Source organism: Haliaeetus leucocephalus, unplaced genomic scaffold (assembly GCF_000737465.1).
Source record: "Haliaeetus leucocephalus isolate CR32 unplaced genomic scaffold, Haliaeetus_leucocephalus-4.0 Scaffold161, whole genome shotgun sequence".
Lineage (NCBI taxonomy): Eukaryota > Metazoa > Chordata > Aves > Accipitriformes > Accipitridae > Haliaeetus > Haliaeetus leucocephalus.
In genome coordinates, this window is record NW_010972597.1 from 961,883 (window position 1) to 978,381 (window position 16,499).

A 16,499-nucleotide genomic window follows, 5' to 3' on the forward strand; every position below is an offset into this window, starting at 1 on the left:
TGACTAGCTGAGCAGTCAGAACTTCCTCTATTTTTCCTAACAGAAATCACTCCTGTGTTTAACTGTTTATTAGTATGAGAGGGAAGGAAGGTGGTAATTCTCAGGTCTTGGCCACCACTGAAGCCTTGTCAGCCAGTTATGATTAGCTTGATTATTTAATTACTTTTCCAGCACTAAGAATATGTATTGCTTCACAGTGGTGAACAGAGGAAAACTGCAGGTTTCCCTTCAGCAGAGTGAGAAGGCTTTTCTCTAGTCTAGCCTTTTGTTGTTACAGCAACGTTTCCAGCTGCGGTACTTCCTTGCTGCCAAGTAGTAGTAAATAGCTGTATAAATCATAGTAATGCTTGTACCATTCAGGTACAGCTGATTGCTTTTTGACTCTAATGGGTGTACATACGCTTATTCCATATTTCAAAGTTAGTTGTTAGTATTTCTGTAAAAGGAATAGCTTTGGGAATTGAAGAATAAACACTTTTGAAGTGCTTCATCTTCAAACTTTGAATTTCATTCCTCACTTGAAGCACACACAGTTTTGTTTAAATTGTATTTCAATTTTATTTTCTCCAAGACTGTCTTCAGAACTAGAATTCAGTAGCCATGGCCTGCCTGACCCAGAGGGCAGTCAATAACAGTGCAGGTACGTTTAATTTAGGACAGCACATATGGACTGCTGCTGTCCATGCTACTTACAGGCAGAGCTCAAAACGCTGGAGAGAAGTGGTGACGTGTCTTGGTGCCGGCACTTTCAGCCTGGAGCCTGGCAGAGTTTTGATGAGTGCAGTTCACATTTCTCAAGAGAGGATGGGTAGGTAGGAGGCCCATGTGGACGGGAAATTCATTGCCACTGGAGAAGGGTGAGCGGAGCAGTGAGAAGACTGGGAAGGGCTAGTGTCCCGAGTTGTTTGTTCTCGACTACCTTCATTGTACAGAGCCATAGGTATGCCTGGCTTTTTGTATAACTGCAAACGATAGTTTGCTGTAAAATCTTACACTCAAAGCTGAATGAGATGTGGGACTAGGATAGCTCTTGAGGGTGAAGAAGAGGAAGAATATATGTTATGTGATGCGTTGCTTTGGGTTCTTTCTGATTAAAGAAACCTGTCTCTCCATAGGCACTTGCTGACTTGCAATGAAAGTCAAAACAGATTTTACTGAAGGGAAAATAATAAATAGGGGGGAAAAATCGGACTGCTTGTTATCCTTTTTTTCAAAGCATACTGAGATGGACCTGAAGTGGAATCCTGGCAGAATTCCTCATCTGGCCTCAGCTGCAGTCTGGGTGACTGATTTGAGTTGGCGAGGCAACCTAAATCCCAGTCCGCTGATTAAAGATGACAGAGAACTACTTATGGATGAATACCTTTCCCCCAGGAAACTGGTGAGTAGACATCCAACTTTTTAATGAAGTAGAAGAGGCAAACTGGCATATACAGAACTGTATTAACTTAACCTTCCAGCTGTTCTTGTGATGATGGCAGATTGTTGCTTATCTGACAGACTTCTGCATAAAGTTGATTCTGTCTTACAGAAATTTATAAAATGTTTGTCCTCCTTTCACCTTGTTTCATGTAAAAAAATATTCCCAGCATGAATGCTGCTATCTTTATTGCTAGGTTTCTTGAAGCAGCGTGAAGAAAAGTACGGGTAGCATAATTATAATTTAAACAGATCTCATTAATGCCATCTGAAGTACCTTGAATCTTAGCATTAGAAAAAGCTTTATACATTAACCTTGTTCTAGAGATTGGAAATGTAACTTTAAAAGCACAACTTTTTTCTGAATTAGTGAAATCCTCTGTCCTGCTAAGAAGCCAATTAAGATATTCTGCAAGTGCTAGAATTACTTTCTATATATATAAAAGTGGGCGAAGTTTCAAAGCACATTTGAAAGCCATGTTCTTTTTTGACCGGGGGAAATAATTTTGGCATGCAGCCTGTTGAAAGAGAGTAACGTGCTGAAATCTTAATGAAGGAATTCACTTTGTGAAATATTCGTGAAGGAATACTTGATTGCATATTGTGCTGTATTTGCTCAGGACTAATTAAGGGTGAAATCCTTTGGGACATGCAGGAGCTGAGAAAATAACCTCACTTATCCCAGCTAAAGGAAGGGATTGCTGACAGCAGAAGTGAAGGGGAGAAGCTGCAGCTTTCTGTGTTGCAGACCTGGGTAGAAATTAGTGAAAGACAGATGGGGCCAAGGCTGTGGTTCGGATATTCCCAGCAGGCAGGGTGGTGAGTGCGGTGTCCCTAATCCTGTGTGCATCCACTGCACTGCTGGAGAGACACTAGCTTCTGCAGGGGGCATATTCCAGCTGCAGGTTTACACCACTCCCTGACTATATACCAGTCACAATTTTGACCATGTGCTGTAGATCAGACAGCAAGTTGTCTCAGAACTACCCTTCCCTTACTAGCTAAGTCTTTTACTGTTTATAAAATGTTTGGTGATGCAAAAATCACTTTCTGCAGAGTGTATATTTTAAGCTTTCTTTCTGGAGAAAAATCGATATATGATCTTATGATCTATGCCATTCACTTTTCTTTGGCTTATGTGAACCTCTGACAACTTCATGGTCTTTTTTTAAAATCTGGCATAGAGTTTGACCAGTCTAATGTGTTTGTGGCCTACAATACCCTGTATAAATCCAATGGGAGTCTCTCAGATTAGTCTGTTTTCTTAGGGCATGAACCAAAGCCCATTAGAGTAACAAAAACAGTTGCCCTCTGACTTCAATAAACTCTGAATTAAACCCTTAGGAAGTTGTTCTGTTGGCATGAAATTCTTCTCTTTCTGAAGCTCTGCTGCTTTTAGTTCACAGTAAATTGTAAGCAGAAAAGTGTATGTAAGGCAATGTTACCCACATCCCACAAAGCTGCAGGTCATTATTTTGTAATATTTTTTTAAAATACAGATCAGAAGTTAAATTGCCCCCCAATTCTAGGCTATTTTTGAAAATGGGAAAAACCCCTTTATTATTCATGTGTACCCTCTTGAACTTAATCGAGTCTTGCTTCTTTAAGATAGTGTGTATGAATATTTGTAAGGAATTCCATTTCAAAGATTCTTTAAAATGGATGCATACTGCCCTACTAATTTTTCTGGACACAGTCATTTCCTGGCCCTGGAACCTGACAGTTGTGTTGGCATAGCTAGGATACTTCCTGCTCAGAGGAAAAATTATATGACATTGTCAAGGAAACATTTACAATGTTTATAGCTTGTTTTATAACATATCCAGTCTATCTATTCTCCGACCTTTATGTTAATCAAATGGAAACCGCTGCTTCCATAAATTTACTTCCTCTGGATTTGCAAATGTAAAAATAGAGACACTGTTCAAACATTTAATCCGAAACAAGTTTTTACATGCATATTTTTTTAAGGAACTACATGCCATTGATAACCCAATGGTTTGAAAGGTTGTTTTGCTTAAATCAATACACTTGCAATATCTTCTTGATTGTCATTTATTGTGTATATTTTAGGAGTTACTGATAGTATTCACTGAAGTGCTCTGAGAAGGAAACTAATAGATTTTTAAAATACATGCTCGTAAGGTAAAATTATTTTATGTTCAGATAAGGACATAGGCTCCAGTTCTGCAGTGTTGTGTAGGCAGGTTTCTGGAAACCTGATGGAGGTTCCTGAGGAAGGTTTTTGTTCTGAGACAGATACTCAGCTTTACTTCTTGCCCTTGCAATGTTCTGTCTCGTACCAGTTCAGTTTGAGCTTGAGGAGGCTGGAAGGTCTAGCTGTGCAGAATCTGTGAAGATTGGGCGCCTTGAATTGCAGCCTGTGGCCCCATCTCTAGCTGCACATTTTACTCATTTTGTCCTTTTTCCAGGGGATGGCAGTCTGTTTAGCAGTGAAAACATTAGCAGTCTCCATTAGCAGTCCTTATTATTAAGGACTCTCTAAAAGGTGTGATACCTGTATTCTTTCACTTTTTTTTCTGGGTTGTTTTCCTCTAAAGAGAGGAAAGTTTGGCTTAAACTGATTCTTACTTTCTTCTTTTTTTTTTTCTTTCCTTTTTGCCTTCTTGGACCCTATAGCACATAAGACAACTTCCACAAAACCATTGGTCCCTTGCCTGTTCTCTTCCTCTCCATAGTGGATCCTCACCTCACCTAAATCTTATGCTTGCTCACTACAGGGTTTGTGGTTTTCTGTGGCCTCATTTCAGCATAATGTTCACTTTAAAATCCTATGTGATTCCATATCCCTGTTATGTTAATCGCATCTTCTGTAGTTTCTGCTTACTGCCATCTCTGTTGCTGCAATGTCATGTAACGCCCTTTCATATTTGAATACTCTTCATCCAAGCTACAGGTCAAAAGCTTTTGATGGCAAGGGTTGGTATCATTAGATGTTCTTTTCATTCTTTCTGCTAATATCAATGTCAGTTTTCTGTTGTACTGTTTAATCTTCATCTACATGAATAGGTGTTCTTGCTTTTCCATTTGTACCTGTCCTGCTAATATTTCCAGCTCCTTGCTCTGCCTGTACTTGTGTTGTGCTTACATGTTGTTGTCAGATGTTGTAGAATACCAGGGTGAGCAAATTCCCTATTCTCCCTTTGTTCTGAAAACTGGCTATTAATGGGCAATACATGGCAATTAATTTTTTACTTTATTAGGGCTGTGGCACAGATTTCTCATTAAGTGTGGAGGAACTGAAATTAAGGTCTCCACCTGTTTTGAATCAGATTTTTGTTTTGTTCTATTAACCCCCATCCCCTCCCCACTGTTTGCAAAGAATCCTTTCCTGACTTCCACAAAAAGCATTCCACTTCACAGAATAAACTAATTTTACAAGGTCAAATGATCTTCCAGATATTGTCACATTATCAAAACTAATCACATTTGTGTGTGATGTTTAGAGAAGAAAGTAAGTATTCTTCTCATTTCGCTGTTTATTGATCCTGCTCCAGTTAATCATGTTTTTTTAAACTTAGGAACATGTGTTTGGAAGTCATGTTTAGTTTTGTTGCTCAGGAGGTTAGGGTGTATTTCATGTGGTATGCACTCATCCTCATGGGGAGAAGAAAATCCTGGAGGGTCCTGGAACAACAGATTGGATTCTTGCTGAAATGGCTTAGTTGTTTCCTTTTTCCTTCACAGAAGGTTTTCCTCCCAGTTGTAAGCTAAATGGATTTGAGAAAAAAAAATGGAGATCAAGGAAGCAAGTGCAAAATCTTGATAAATTAAGTGGAGTCAAGGAGATGGAAGTAACTGACTGAAATTGGATCTGCTGAATTCTTCTTTAGAATTATATAATAATTTTAAAAGTAATAATTTAAAAAAAGGTTTGAAGGGACCTCTGGAGGTCTTCCAGTTCGATATTCTGCTCAAACCACAGCTAGTTTCAAAGTTATATCAGATTGCTCAATGTAGCAGATAGTAGTAAACTTAATACTGTGAACAGCAAAAAAATTATGAAGCCTCATTTAGTTTCAGAGTTTTCCTTTTATATGTTCTTATCCTAATACTAATGCCTTTACTACAGCGAAGGCTTTAGTTGTTGTATTGCTGTTCATCCTGCTACTTAGGCATCTGATGTTTTGCATTCAAATTGTCACATCAGGTATCTTTATATTTATATGCATACACACACATATGCATGCCTTTATATGAAAAAAACTCAGATTTTTATTTGCATACAGTCACAGCTGCTTAGCTGACATAAAATGGCAGATTACATTCTTAAGTTTTGCATGTTCAGTGGCACAACACTGAGGAGTGATTGTAGCTACTTATGCAACTAATTGCTAGATAGGAAAAATTAATACTGGGGTATGACTTTTTCATAACTCTGTGAAGGAAAGTAAATCCTTAAAACAAATTTAAAGCAAAGATTGATATAAGAATATCTATTATTCTGTCCACTCCTGACCTGCTTGTTAATTCAGTGCATAGTTAAAACTGAGCTTGTCTCCTCCTCCAGAAATGATACAGGCTATTTCTGGGAGATAGCAAACCTCCTGTATAGTTTCTGGTGCCCCATGTGCCCTTTGAAGTTTGTGATAATTAGGAGGTCTCCCAGCAACTTGCAGCATCAGACCCTTAATACGGGTTCAAAAAAAGAAGGTGTCAGAAGGTGCCAGTAGTGTGAATCCTCAGCACGAGTCAGTGGGGAGCTGAACTGGAGATGGCAAGACTAGGCAGGAGCCTATCCATGTAGATCTGTTGGTGTGACTTGGAGGCTTCGGCACAAGAATAAAGACTTCTTTACTAATGCATCCACCACCACTTAAATTTCATAATTATTACCCTCATCTACACTTTTCATACAACCCAAGAAGATCTCTCTATCACAGATTGAACGCCTAGCTAATCTCTTCATCTGAACTGAGAGAATGTATTTGTATGTATATGCAGAAAGCAGTGAAATACAGCTAAATATTGTAATTATGGGCATCTGCAGCGTTTAGCCATTTTGAAAGGAAGATTGCATGTGGGACCACAGGGAAGTTCTGTTCCCTCTCATTGAAAATCCTTTGACTTAGAATCACTTAAAAACCTTCTTCTTAGAAGAAATATTTTTTCATACTTAAAGCAACATTAATTTTTTTGTGCAGGGAGAGACTATACTTGAGTTGGGAATTTGAAATAAAATCCCTGCAAAAAGCAATGAACACATGAATGGACATGAATCCAGTATTTGCATACAGGTGTAGTATTAAAAGAAAATAAGCTCACCACTCAGGAATTCCCGTCTTAGCCAAATTAACCAGGATCAGCAAAATAAATGCACAGCTGGAAATGCTTCTCTGACAGCTGCATGCAACACGCTCTTCAGCAACATATCTACTTTTCTTACAGTATGTGAAAAATCTACGGCAGAGAGAAGAAATCAGTTGTATACACCAGCTTTAATTAAACAGATATTATTTGCCAATTGAGGAATTTACAGAGAGTTGCAAGTGGGACTTGAGCTGGATTTCCCAGCATCCCCAGGTGACTGTTTTGCCAATTGAGAAGCTCTGCAAGCACAGAAGTATTTTTTCACTTGCAGTTTTTTACAGAATACTTATTGGCTCTTCTTGTCAGTCAGAGGACAAGCTTTCCAAACTAGTGCACACTTTCCAGTTAGATATTGGCCAGACATTTTGCATGATAGGAATGGTTTGTGAGCCATCATGGAGCTGCTTCTTTACATACTGGCTAAATTATTTACCAATAGCTCCTGCATGGTCTCATGGAAAATAGTTTTACTCCTATTTTGAAGGAGGTGCAAAAATGTAAAGTGAACTTTATCCATCTTTGTTTTACTTATCATGTGTTCATCTTCAAAGAATTGTGCAGTGCTTTACCATGGAAATTTATTCTTTCAAATAAACAAATTTAGGGTGTAGTATAACGCTTGCTTCCCAGAATCAAGCTGTTAGGCCACCTTCTTGAACATCATGTGCCAGAAAGATTTTGAAGTCTGATTCTTCAGAAAACATCCTCCTACTCTATCATCTAACCAATACCTACCTTGCTGCACAGTAGATGGATGGCAAGAAGAATCCTCTCTGAACACCAACAATCAGCGTGGAATTATAGTTAGTTTTTTCAAGGTATCTTTTTGATGTAAAATAACTCTGAGTATATCCAACTCTGCCTAGAACAGATCCTTGGTCCCTTTTTGTCTGCTCTATGTTGAGGCTGAGCAGCCGTAAACAGCCAAAGAAATCCCTAGATGGCACAGCACCTTCATGTCTGTAAGCATTCCTGGGGCACAGGCAGAGACAGCTTCTGTCCCAGGCTGTTAAAACAGCCCTTTGAGCTGTGGGCAGACAGTCTTTACCTGAAGCCACAGTGGGATACCTCTGAATTAGGGCAGGAGCCTAGACCTGGTGTGGCCAGAGGAACAAAGAGATGTAGAGCGCCTTCTTAGCATCACTTCTATCCCTGTGGTGCCAGACATCTCTGTCCAAGTTGATGATTGCTTCATTGTGTTTGGCCATGATTTTTTTTTTTTTCCTTTTGTTACCCAATAGCAGCAAAATTCTTCCTAAATATCCCTCCTTTCAAATTTTGATGAAGGTTCCTGTGCTTTGACATTAAACAACAACATAAAAGGGAGATCCTGCTAAATATGTGTCATCTTTGTTTAAACATTTCCATGTCCTTCCCTAAATCTCCCCCATTCCTGGTGCCAGAATTTTAGCTGTGACACGTGAAGCATATTGCACTTCCAGCTGCACCAGTATGCCAAGAAAGGTGTCTGGGGAGTAGGAGTGTCCTAACTATTTTCCACAGGAACTGTTCACCACGTAACCTCTTGAACTGCCGCCCTGGCCTTTTGCTTGCTAACTAGGTTGCAGTCAACACCTGGGGTCTCTGTGCTTCTAGTGCCTTTAAATGAGCTCATATCCTCAACCCAAGAGCGTTTCTCATTTCCTTCATGTAGTACAACAGCTTTTGCATCCCACAGCCAATCGGTTCCAAACTCTCCAGGCACCTCCTTGGTATCAGCAGATGGAAGGACAGTGACTTTCACAGAGACTCTTGGAAAAGCAGAACAGGGAAGTGGGGACCAAGAACACATGGAGTCTGTTGCATCTGTTTAGCACATGCTTTAAGGCAGCTATCTATAGTTCAAAGAGCTGGTGATGGCAACTAATAACCCTTTCCAGCACTGGAGCCACAGCTCTGCTTGTTGCAGTACAAAATATGGATGCGCTAAGCAGCTCATCTCTCAGACAGGGGAAAAAGTACAAATGGTGGATCTGGAAGAGGAAAAGGAGGGCAGAGAAGCACACTGGTAATTCCTGGTATGAGGAAAAGGAATAGGTAACCCTAGAAGAGGAGAGAATATAACTTTATGCAGCTTTTATGCTTGGATTTTGAAAGAGGAGAACAAGAAGCAGAACTGTGAAAGGAGGCTGTCTAGGATACAGCAGAAGGAAGAACAGTGTGCAGGGAACTTGCAGACAGCAAAGGAGAAAGGCAAAGGCTCCTCATGGTGCCAGGACCTTCTGCTACTCTACTGACAAAGTGTATGACCCTACTTGTTCTGAGACTTCTTCCTATTCTGTCTTCTAACAATGTAGGCTCTTAAGACTGTTTTGATGGGGAGGGGGGAGGTATTTTTCAGAAGCAGCTTCCTTTAATGACAATAAGCTTGTTTCCAAGTCCAGCAATCCAAGTGCATGGTTGTGTGCCAGGACATCAGCTAGCTCTTGTTTCTCACGTACTCTCGTGCTATATGACAGGCAGTGTCATGTGCTGAAAAGGGTTACTGCAAAATGTGTCTTGCAGTGAGGGATCTTGTGTTTACTTGGGGGGAGAAAGCAGTCTGTAGTTGGTAAGCTTGCCTTCTTTGCAAGAGCAAACCCATTTTTGTGGTGGCTGCATCTGGGGATAGAAAGTAAATTTCTGGATGCCTTTGGAGACTCACAAGTTTTCACCTTAGACCTTTGTTTCTCATACTCTAGTGGGGAGGCAAGAAAGTCTAGAAGCTTTCTTAGGTTCAGCCTGCTTAAAATCACAGTTTACAAAAACAAGAGTAAAAATAATTTTAAACACAATGTTTTAAAGACAATTTAAAAGCAGTTGAAGATTTTGGATAATTCTGTTTCTTAGGAGTCCAAGTCAAGACCTCACAAAGGGATCCAGTTTTTCAAGGAGGGATGCTCAGCATTTTCAGGAAACCATGCCCTTTTAAACTGTCATCTCAGTTATACTAGGACTGTGTTTGGTCCTTTGTTTGTAGGAGGATGTGTAACCATCAGAGTGAATGGAGTTGCAGCTGCTTGTGCACAATACAAATTTTACGTGATGAGCAGGAATGTCAACCAGCAACTGCTGGTTTTCCCTGCAAAATGAACTGGATGTTCTTGTGGTTATTTTTTCTTCCCAAAACTCATAAACAGAGGTGGTCCTACACATTCACTTCTAATGAATGATTTCCCCCTTATTAAATAAACTAAAGAATGTTGTAACTTTATAATAGTAAGAAAACTTGTCTCCTGTACTTGAAGGCTCTGGAATGACTTCCTGCCTTCATCTTAAATAGAGGGGCAAAAGGCAGGTGACAATACTTGTTTCAGCCCACCCTGTTGATTGCATTACTGAGGAGGAGACACTGATGCCAGGGTCAGCTGTTTCTTTGAAGTGGACTTTTTTAGCCCCAGGTCCTAACTCTTTTGGCACAGAAGGGTGAAAATTTAGCGGTTGTATCAGTATGCATAGCATCGACTCTCTCAGACAGTTATTGTGACACAAAAGCATTGTTTCTCATCTCTCAAGGAGTGTTTCAGACCCTCTCCATAAACCACTAACCCATCAGAAAGAAAGGATACAGTTCTCTCCTGTCTGTTTTGTTGAATTTGTGCCTGGAAGGATCCACTAAGCACCCAAAGCTGATGCAAAGAAGGTGGTGGGACATGTAGCCTCAATGAGAGAAGCTGGGGAGAGAGGAGATGGGTCATAGCAAGAAGGAACCGGGGATGAGAGCAGTGGTAACTTGAGGTTGCTTCAGCTGCTTGTGGAATTGGCATCTTAGGACTTCACAGCCTTGCTGTAGTTTTCACTGCTGTCCTAGAGCTTCCCTCTCTCCTCTGCATATAGTTTCTGCTCGTTTCTGTCCTCCTGCTTACCTCTGCCAAGGCAAAATCTACATGTACCTATCAACACAGACTTTAGGATATTAAGAAAGATCCTGCATTCACACACACACACATGCACCCTTGCTTAATGCAGTGGTTGATCCTATTACTAAGATTTTGCAGAAATAATGAAAGATTTTGGAGGCTTCTATTTGCATTGCCTAGGTCTTTTCAAAGGAATTTGTAATTCTTGTAATTAGTGTTGTCTTCTTTCAGAAAAGTGAGCTGCTTGAGCTAAAATCATGTTTACTTTTCATAGTTTTGGGTTAAAAGGCTAAACAGTGTGTTTTGTTGAGTTTTACTATCTAGTGCCTTTTTGATTACAGGTGATGCTTAAGGGTAACACTTCCTATCTGCTGAGGATTAGTACAAGACTTAAGCAAATCTTAAAGTACAGACATACTGTTTAAATGAAGTTAATTGTCGTGTAAGTCTGTTGTTGATTTGCAGCTTGAAAGTAACCCTCAGCCTTGACTCTTTAAGCAATGTGGAAGTTATGTGAGATATAATTCATGAGGAAAAAAAGATATCCGAATACTAAATTTATTTCACTGTGATTGCACATCTAGCCATTTTGACCTGGAGTATGTGTTGACAAAGCACTGTTTGAAAGCCTTTCTACATCTTTTTGCTCCTGTGTCAGCTGGTTTATTGCATGAGAGTATGCATATATCTCTGCTTATCTTTACAGAAAGTTTTGACAGGGGTAGATGACCTGCAGCAAGTGAAGGCCCTGGAGATGCGAGTAGATACAAGAGAAAAGAGCTTGGGGAACTTTGGTAAGAAAACACTTTATCTTCTGCTCACCGTCTCAAATTTTCCTTTATCGTGGCTTGAAGCAGGACTGGGGACTCAGAAACCAACAGCCAGTGTAAAGTACTGTCCTGCTCAAGAGCTCTTGAAACATAATCTCCCTGGTACCTCTCACTCCTTGATCTCTGTTTTCTTCTGTAAGGCTCTGAATAGGCCTGAAAACTATGGCAATGGGATGGGTGACACCACTTCTGTCTAAAGCCAATTAGTTTGAACAAACTCCTCTTGAATGACATGCCTCTAGGCCCTAAATGAGGATTTACTGATTACCTTGCCCTCTAGAGTACTTGGTGCTACTCTAGCGAAACAGTAGCCAAAGTTCAGTTTCTCTCCACTGTAAGATTTCCCTGTGGCTGAGAAATTGCTAGTGGTATCAGGCTGCTCATGCTGCCAGCAGCCGGTCTTTACATCCTGTACTGCCTCATTGAGCTGTGCTGGATGATGTGCTGGTGGAAGGTCCTATAGATACGTCATTTTGATGAGCTCCAAACAGCCCTAATGCTTGTGATTCGTTTCCATGTCATCATCACTGCACTGGGAAAGTAAGGAAGTACCAAAGGAATTCCCTCTGTAGCAGAGTTAACACTGAGAATATGAAACCTTCCTTTTTTCCAGTACTGGCAGTCATTTTCTGTCATGTGGATTCCCATTACAACCAAGTCCATCTTCTGCTACATTGAAGCTGAGTAACTAGTGCAGGGTAATGTTTTCTGTGCCAAAAGGAGTCACATCACCAAAAGTGGGTGCTGGTATTTTCAGCCAAGCAGTTCATTTTCATGTGCAAGTGACTATAAGTAACAGCCAATTAGCTTAGGTGGGTCTTTTGATCTCTATTTGTCAAGAATGGTTAAGCAAGTACAGTGAAGGGGGGGGGGTTGTCTTGAATTATATAGCCACTTTGAATTGGGTTATACTGTTTATTTCATAAATAGGTCTCTTTCTGATAGGCATCTGATAATTTAAGGTAAATTACATCCGTTTATTTCAGAGATCATAATCCATTCAGTCATGTTTCCTCCGGTTGATAAGAAAATCTCATTATGCCATTTCTACAATGCTTGAAAGTGGTGCTCCCATTCCTATGCCATTTTACATTAGCTGTGATAAGCTAGCAAAATGTTTCACCTTGTTCACTCTGTACTTTCCTTTCTTTTCCATTATTGAAATAAATCCCTTTCTTTCTTCTCCCTGTAATTAGGCTTTTGCAACTTTTACAAAATACAGAGCACTATTCCCATGTTGCAAACAATTTCCGTTTTGTTTATGTCCCACCGTTTGCATCAAGAGTTGGCCCTTGAGGGCTAGAAAAACCAGCAGCTGCAGATCCCCACTGCTTTTGAGAATAACAGAATATCAAGACCATCCTGAATTTCCTTCTGTCCTTGTGTCTTTTTTTTGAAAGTGCATTTCTGAATTTCCTCCCTGTGAATATCTCTTTGCAAATATCAGCAGGTGGCTAGGGCAGAAAGTCTGCCACTTAATGCTTCCAGTGCATGCAGGTTTTTTTCACATGACAGCTGATTTTTAGGCACATGGAGTAAGGCCTAAATTTTGAGCAGTATCACAGGGCAGTTTGCACCTTCAATGTGAATGGTGTAAGCAAGGCTGCTGTTGAAGGTGTCTGGGCTCATTGCATGCTCCTTGCTGGCTGCCTGCCCCTGAAAATGTGTGCTGCTGACCTGGTCTCTGGTTACAGGGGTCTGGATAAATAGCCTGAGGGAAGGAGTAGGGTAAGAACCAGACCAGCTGGAATGACAGAAGTTCCAGTGTGTTAGAAGGAAAAGCTTTTCCACCATTAGGACAGCCAAGTGATAGGGGTATCCAAAGAGGTTTAGAGTCTCCATCCTTGGAGGTTTTCAAGACCCGGCTGGGTGAAGACCTGAGCACCCTGGTGTGATCTCAAAGACCTGGCTCTGAGCAGGAGGCTGGGCTGGAGACCACTGGCTGTCTTGTCCAGCCTGGACTGCTCTGCAATTTGGTGTTTCTGTTTGCATTCCAAACCTGGCTAATTAGCTTTCTTTATAGCCATATTAAATCACTTAACGTTGTTCTCACTGTATTCCTCAGTTGCAGAAGGTGGGTAAGAACATCCTTATTTTCAAGGAATTACTTGTTCGGATGATTAGTTCGCACTCAGTAAACAATATTGTTCTAACTTTTTATGTGTAAAGAAAAAATAGGCTGTACAAGCTCTTAAATGGCCTGGTAGAACAGTTGCAAGTTACTAGACTGCACATAACTCTGGGTTACCTGGAACCTTGCAGCACTCAAACACCAAATTTACACCACAGTTTCCACTTGAGAAACGTTTCAATGTTTGCAGCCATACACAGACTGTAACACAAGCACTGAGGGCCTACATCTCCTTTAGCAAGATTTCCACAGTGATTTAAAACATGTTGTTTGAGTTTTTCTTAGGAGCATTCCACTTTGAGATGTGCTAGACTTTAAAGCACCATCCTGGTAACCTTTCCCAGTTTGTCAGGTCAGCCTCTACACAATGGCGTGACATGGTGGGGAGGAACAGTTAGGTTTCTTAGGGACAGGGTGTGGGCTAAAACACGAAACGACCGATATTAAAATTTTTTTCATGTGATCAGTTTTAAAATTGAGGAAAGGCTTCACGCCAGAGCTTGAATCTGAGTCTTAGCAGGGCTCAGGGTAATTGCTGTTTGTTTTTAGTGCACCTTACTGAGTAACAGGCGAAACACTGAACCGCTCTGGCAAGTCTTGTATCCAGCTCTGCAGATCTTGGATTTGACTTCTGTGCTCTTCAGCTGCATGTAGGCTTCAGTTCATACTCAAACAGATGGACTATTTCCTTTTCATTAGCTTGTCCTTTCGGTTTTGATTGCTGACAGATCTGGGACTGCATTCATGACTAGCTCATAGAAATCTCTGTTGAAAGTAATGGTGGGATAGAGTCATTTAAGACACTACATAGTTCTCTTATTTGTAAGTGATTTTAATAGCTACAAATCAAGTTACCCACAGTGCCGTTCGCTGGTACTTATTGAATTGTTCCCTGCTGGTGGCCAGGCTAAGTTGATTATGTGTCTGGAGACTGCTGCTTCCCTTGCACACATTTTATCAACGAAAAGCTCTGCTAAAGGTTGTCCTAAGAAGTAGGCACACGTTATTTTTCACATAGGGTCATCATCTCTCTTTTGTCTTGGTCTATTTGTCAGTATTCCTCCTGTGAAGCCGGGAGATGTTTGTCGGCTGCCAGCGTCGCAGCAGCAGGTGCTTGCGTGGTCAGGAAGCCAGTGTGGAGGCTGGAGGCGTGAGTCCGGCGTGCGCGTCCCTGCTGGTCTGGGTTTAGCTGGTACTGACAAGCCCGGCTGAGAAGGTGCCACAGCACCCGCTGTGGTAGAGCTTGCGCAGGCTCTCCAGGAGTCACAAGTACGTACTGGGGCAGTGAGCTTACATTAAACCCGGCACTGATTTGGTTTTTTTGTGAGATTCTCACCTCAGGTAGCTAGACTGCAGTTAGCTTGGGTTTGCCTGCAAGTGCTGCAGTCTTATCTCCAGTTGTGTTGTCCAATTCACCCCAGAAATGTGCAAAAAATGCACATTTAGAACACGCGTGGAAATAACATCAAGGTGAAGTATCTTGATCAAACACAGCTTAAGTGAATTAAATAGCCTGTTTAATTTATGTATCAGGTTGCTCTTGCTAGAAGAGTGCAGCCTGTGTTCACATGCCTGTTTTGTACTGTCGAATCAACCAAACACATAGGTTGCCTGATGCTAATGCAAGTATTTGTCAGTAATTTCGTTGTGTATGTTTTTCACTAGTCCATATTCCAGAAGGTATAAGAAGTCAAGCCACAATGATTTTTTGTTAACAATAGAAAAACAAGATCTATGATGCTACCTAAAGAATACATCGTAATGTAAAGTGTTACAAGTGTTGTAGCTTGTAGAATATAGTAAAACCAGCATCTTGCCAGTTTTCTCCTTACTCCTAGTCAGTTATCTAAATGTCACTTGCTGTACCAAGGTAGCTCAGAAAGACATCTGCATTGCTATCCTGCTTGTGAAACGCAGCACTTGAGGCAATGTTTTTGAGCGTGCATGTATCACTTTTATTCACCTACCTTACACTTTGATTTCTTTCTGCTCTTCATTTAGTTTTGTTCCACTGGAATAGTACAGTAAAATAGTTTAACACTAGTACATTGTTGGTGGTTAGTAATTTCAGAGCCATATAACAAAAAGGGTATTTAGTGAAAGGGAATCATAGGCAGATGAGGTAACATTGCTTGCCATTCTGAATTCTCAGCCTTGTACTGCGGTCATCAGCATTTTGCTGGACCATTCTTGTTTTTAAAAATCAAACTTATACAGTATGAAGGCAGTTTCAGGATGAGGAATATATTGTTTGTACTTTAAAAATTAATATTAGAAGTTAATATTGTTGATATTTTAAGAGTATTTTTATGTTAATGTAAGAATAAATTGCATCTTTGCTCTCGGGAAAGATGCCATGAGGGTTAAAATGAAGAAAATAGAAGTATGTTGTTACATTTGGATAGATCTCTTATTTTGTCCTCTTCATTTTACAATTTTCTCTTCTTAACTCAATCTTCCAATCTCTAATCTATATATAAGGAACTGGGACTATAAAAACCAGCAAAATCAAACAGGCATTGAATTCTTAGCACCACACATTGATATAAAACTTAAAGGAGGGAAGAACCTGCAGAACTGGAGAAATATATTGCAAAAGTCTTGTTGGCAGAATTTTGCACCACTGCACATAGTATACTTTTATTTCAGTCTAGTAAACAGCACATTAGAGCTTAACATTCTACAAGTTCCCAGGGGTAGATTGTGCCAAAATACAATAAAATGTCTGAGATGGAGGATCAGGTTACAATAATGAAATAACCAGATGTGAAAATTATATCGTCAGCCTGTCACTCTGCCTCTTTAAATCCTTTAATAGTTGGTTTTTTTCCTGAATCAACCCTAAATGCATTCAGTGGAAAGCTTTTTCTTGAGCATGTCTCTCCATTTCTCTTGAGCTAGTCTTCTTGACTACTCATTCAAATCTTCTGCTTAATACTTCTGCTTAAA

At 40.3% G+C, this 16,499-nt stretch overlaps 1 protein-coding gene across 1 annotated transcript in view; it reads left to right on the top strand.

Moving 5' to 3' along the window:
• The first annotated feature begins 1,225 nt into the window (after positions 1-1,225).
• LRRC56 (leucine rich repeat containing 56) overlaps positions 1,226-16,499 on the top strand; it is a 52,524-nt gene continuing 37,250 nt past the window's right edge. Inside the window, exons 1-2 of the mRNA XM_010562556.1 lie at positions 1,226-1,381; positions 11,296-11,383. Coding sequence (XP_010560858.1) covers positions 1,226-1,381; positions 11,296-11,383 — 244 coding nt within the window. The remainder of the gene's footprint in view (positions 1,382-11,295; positions 11,384-16,499) is intronic.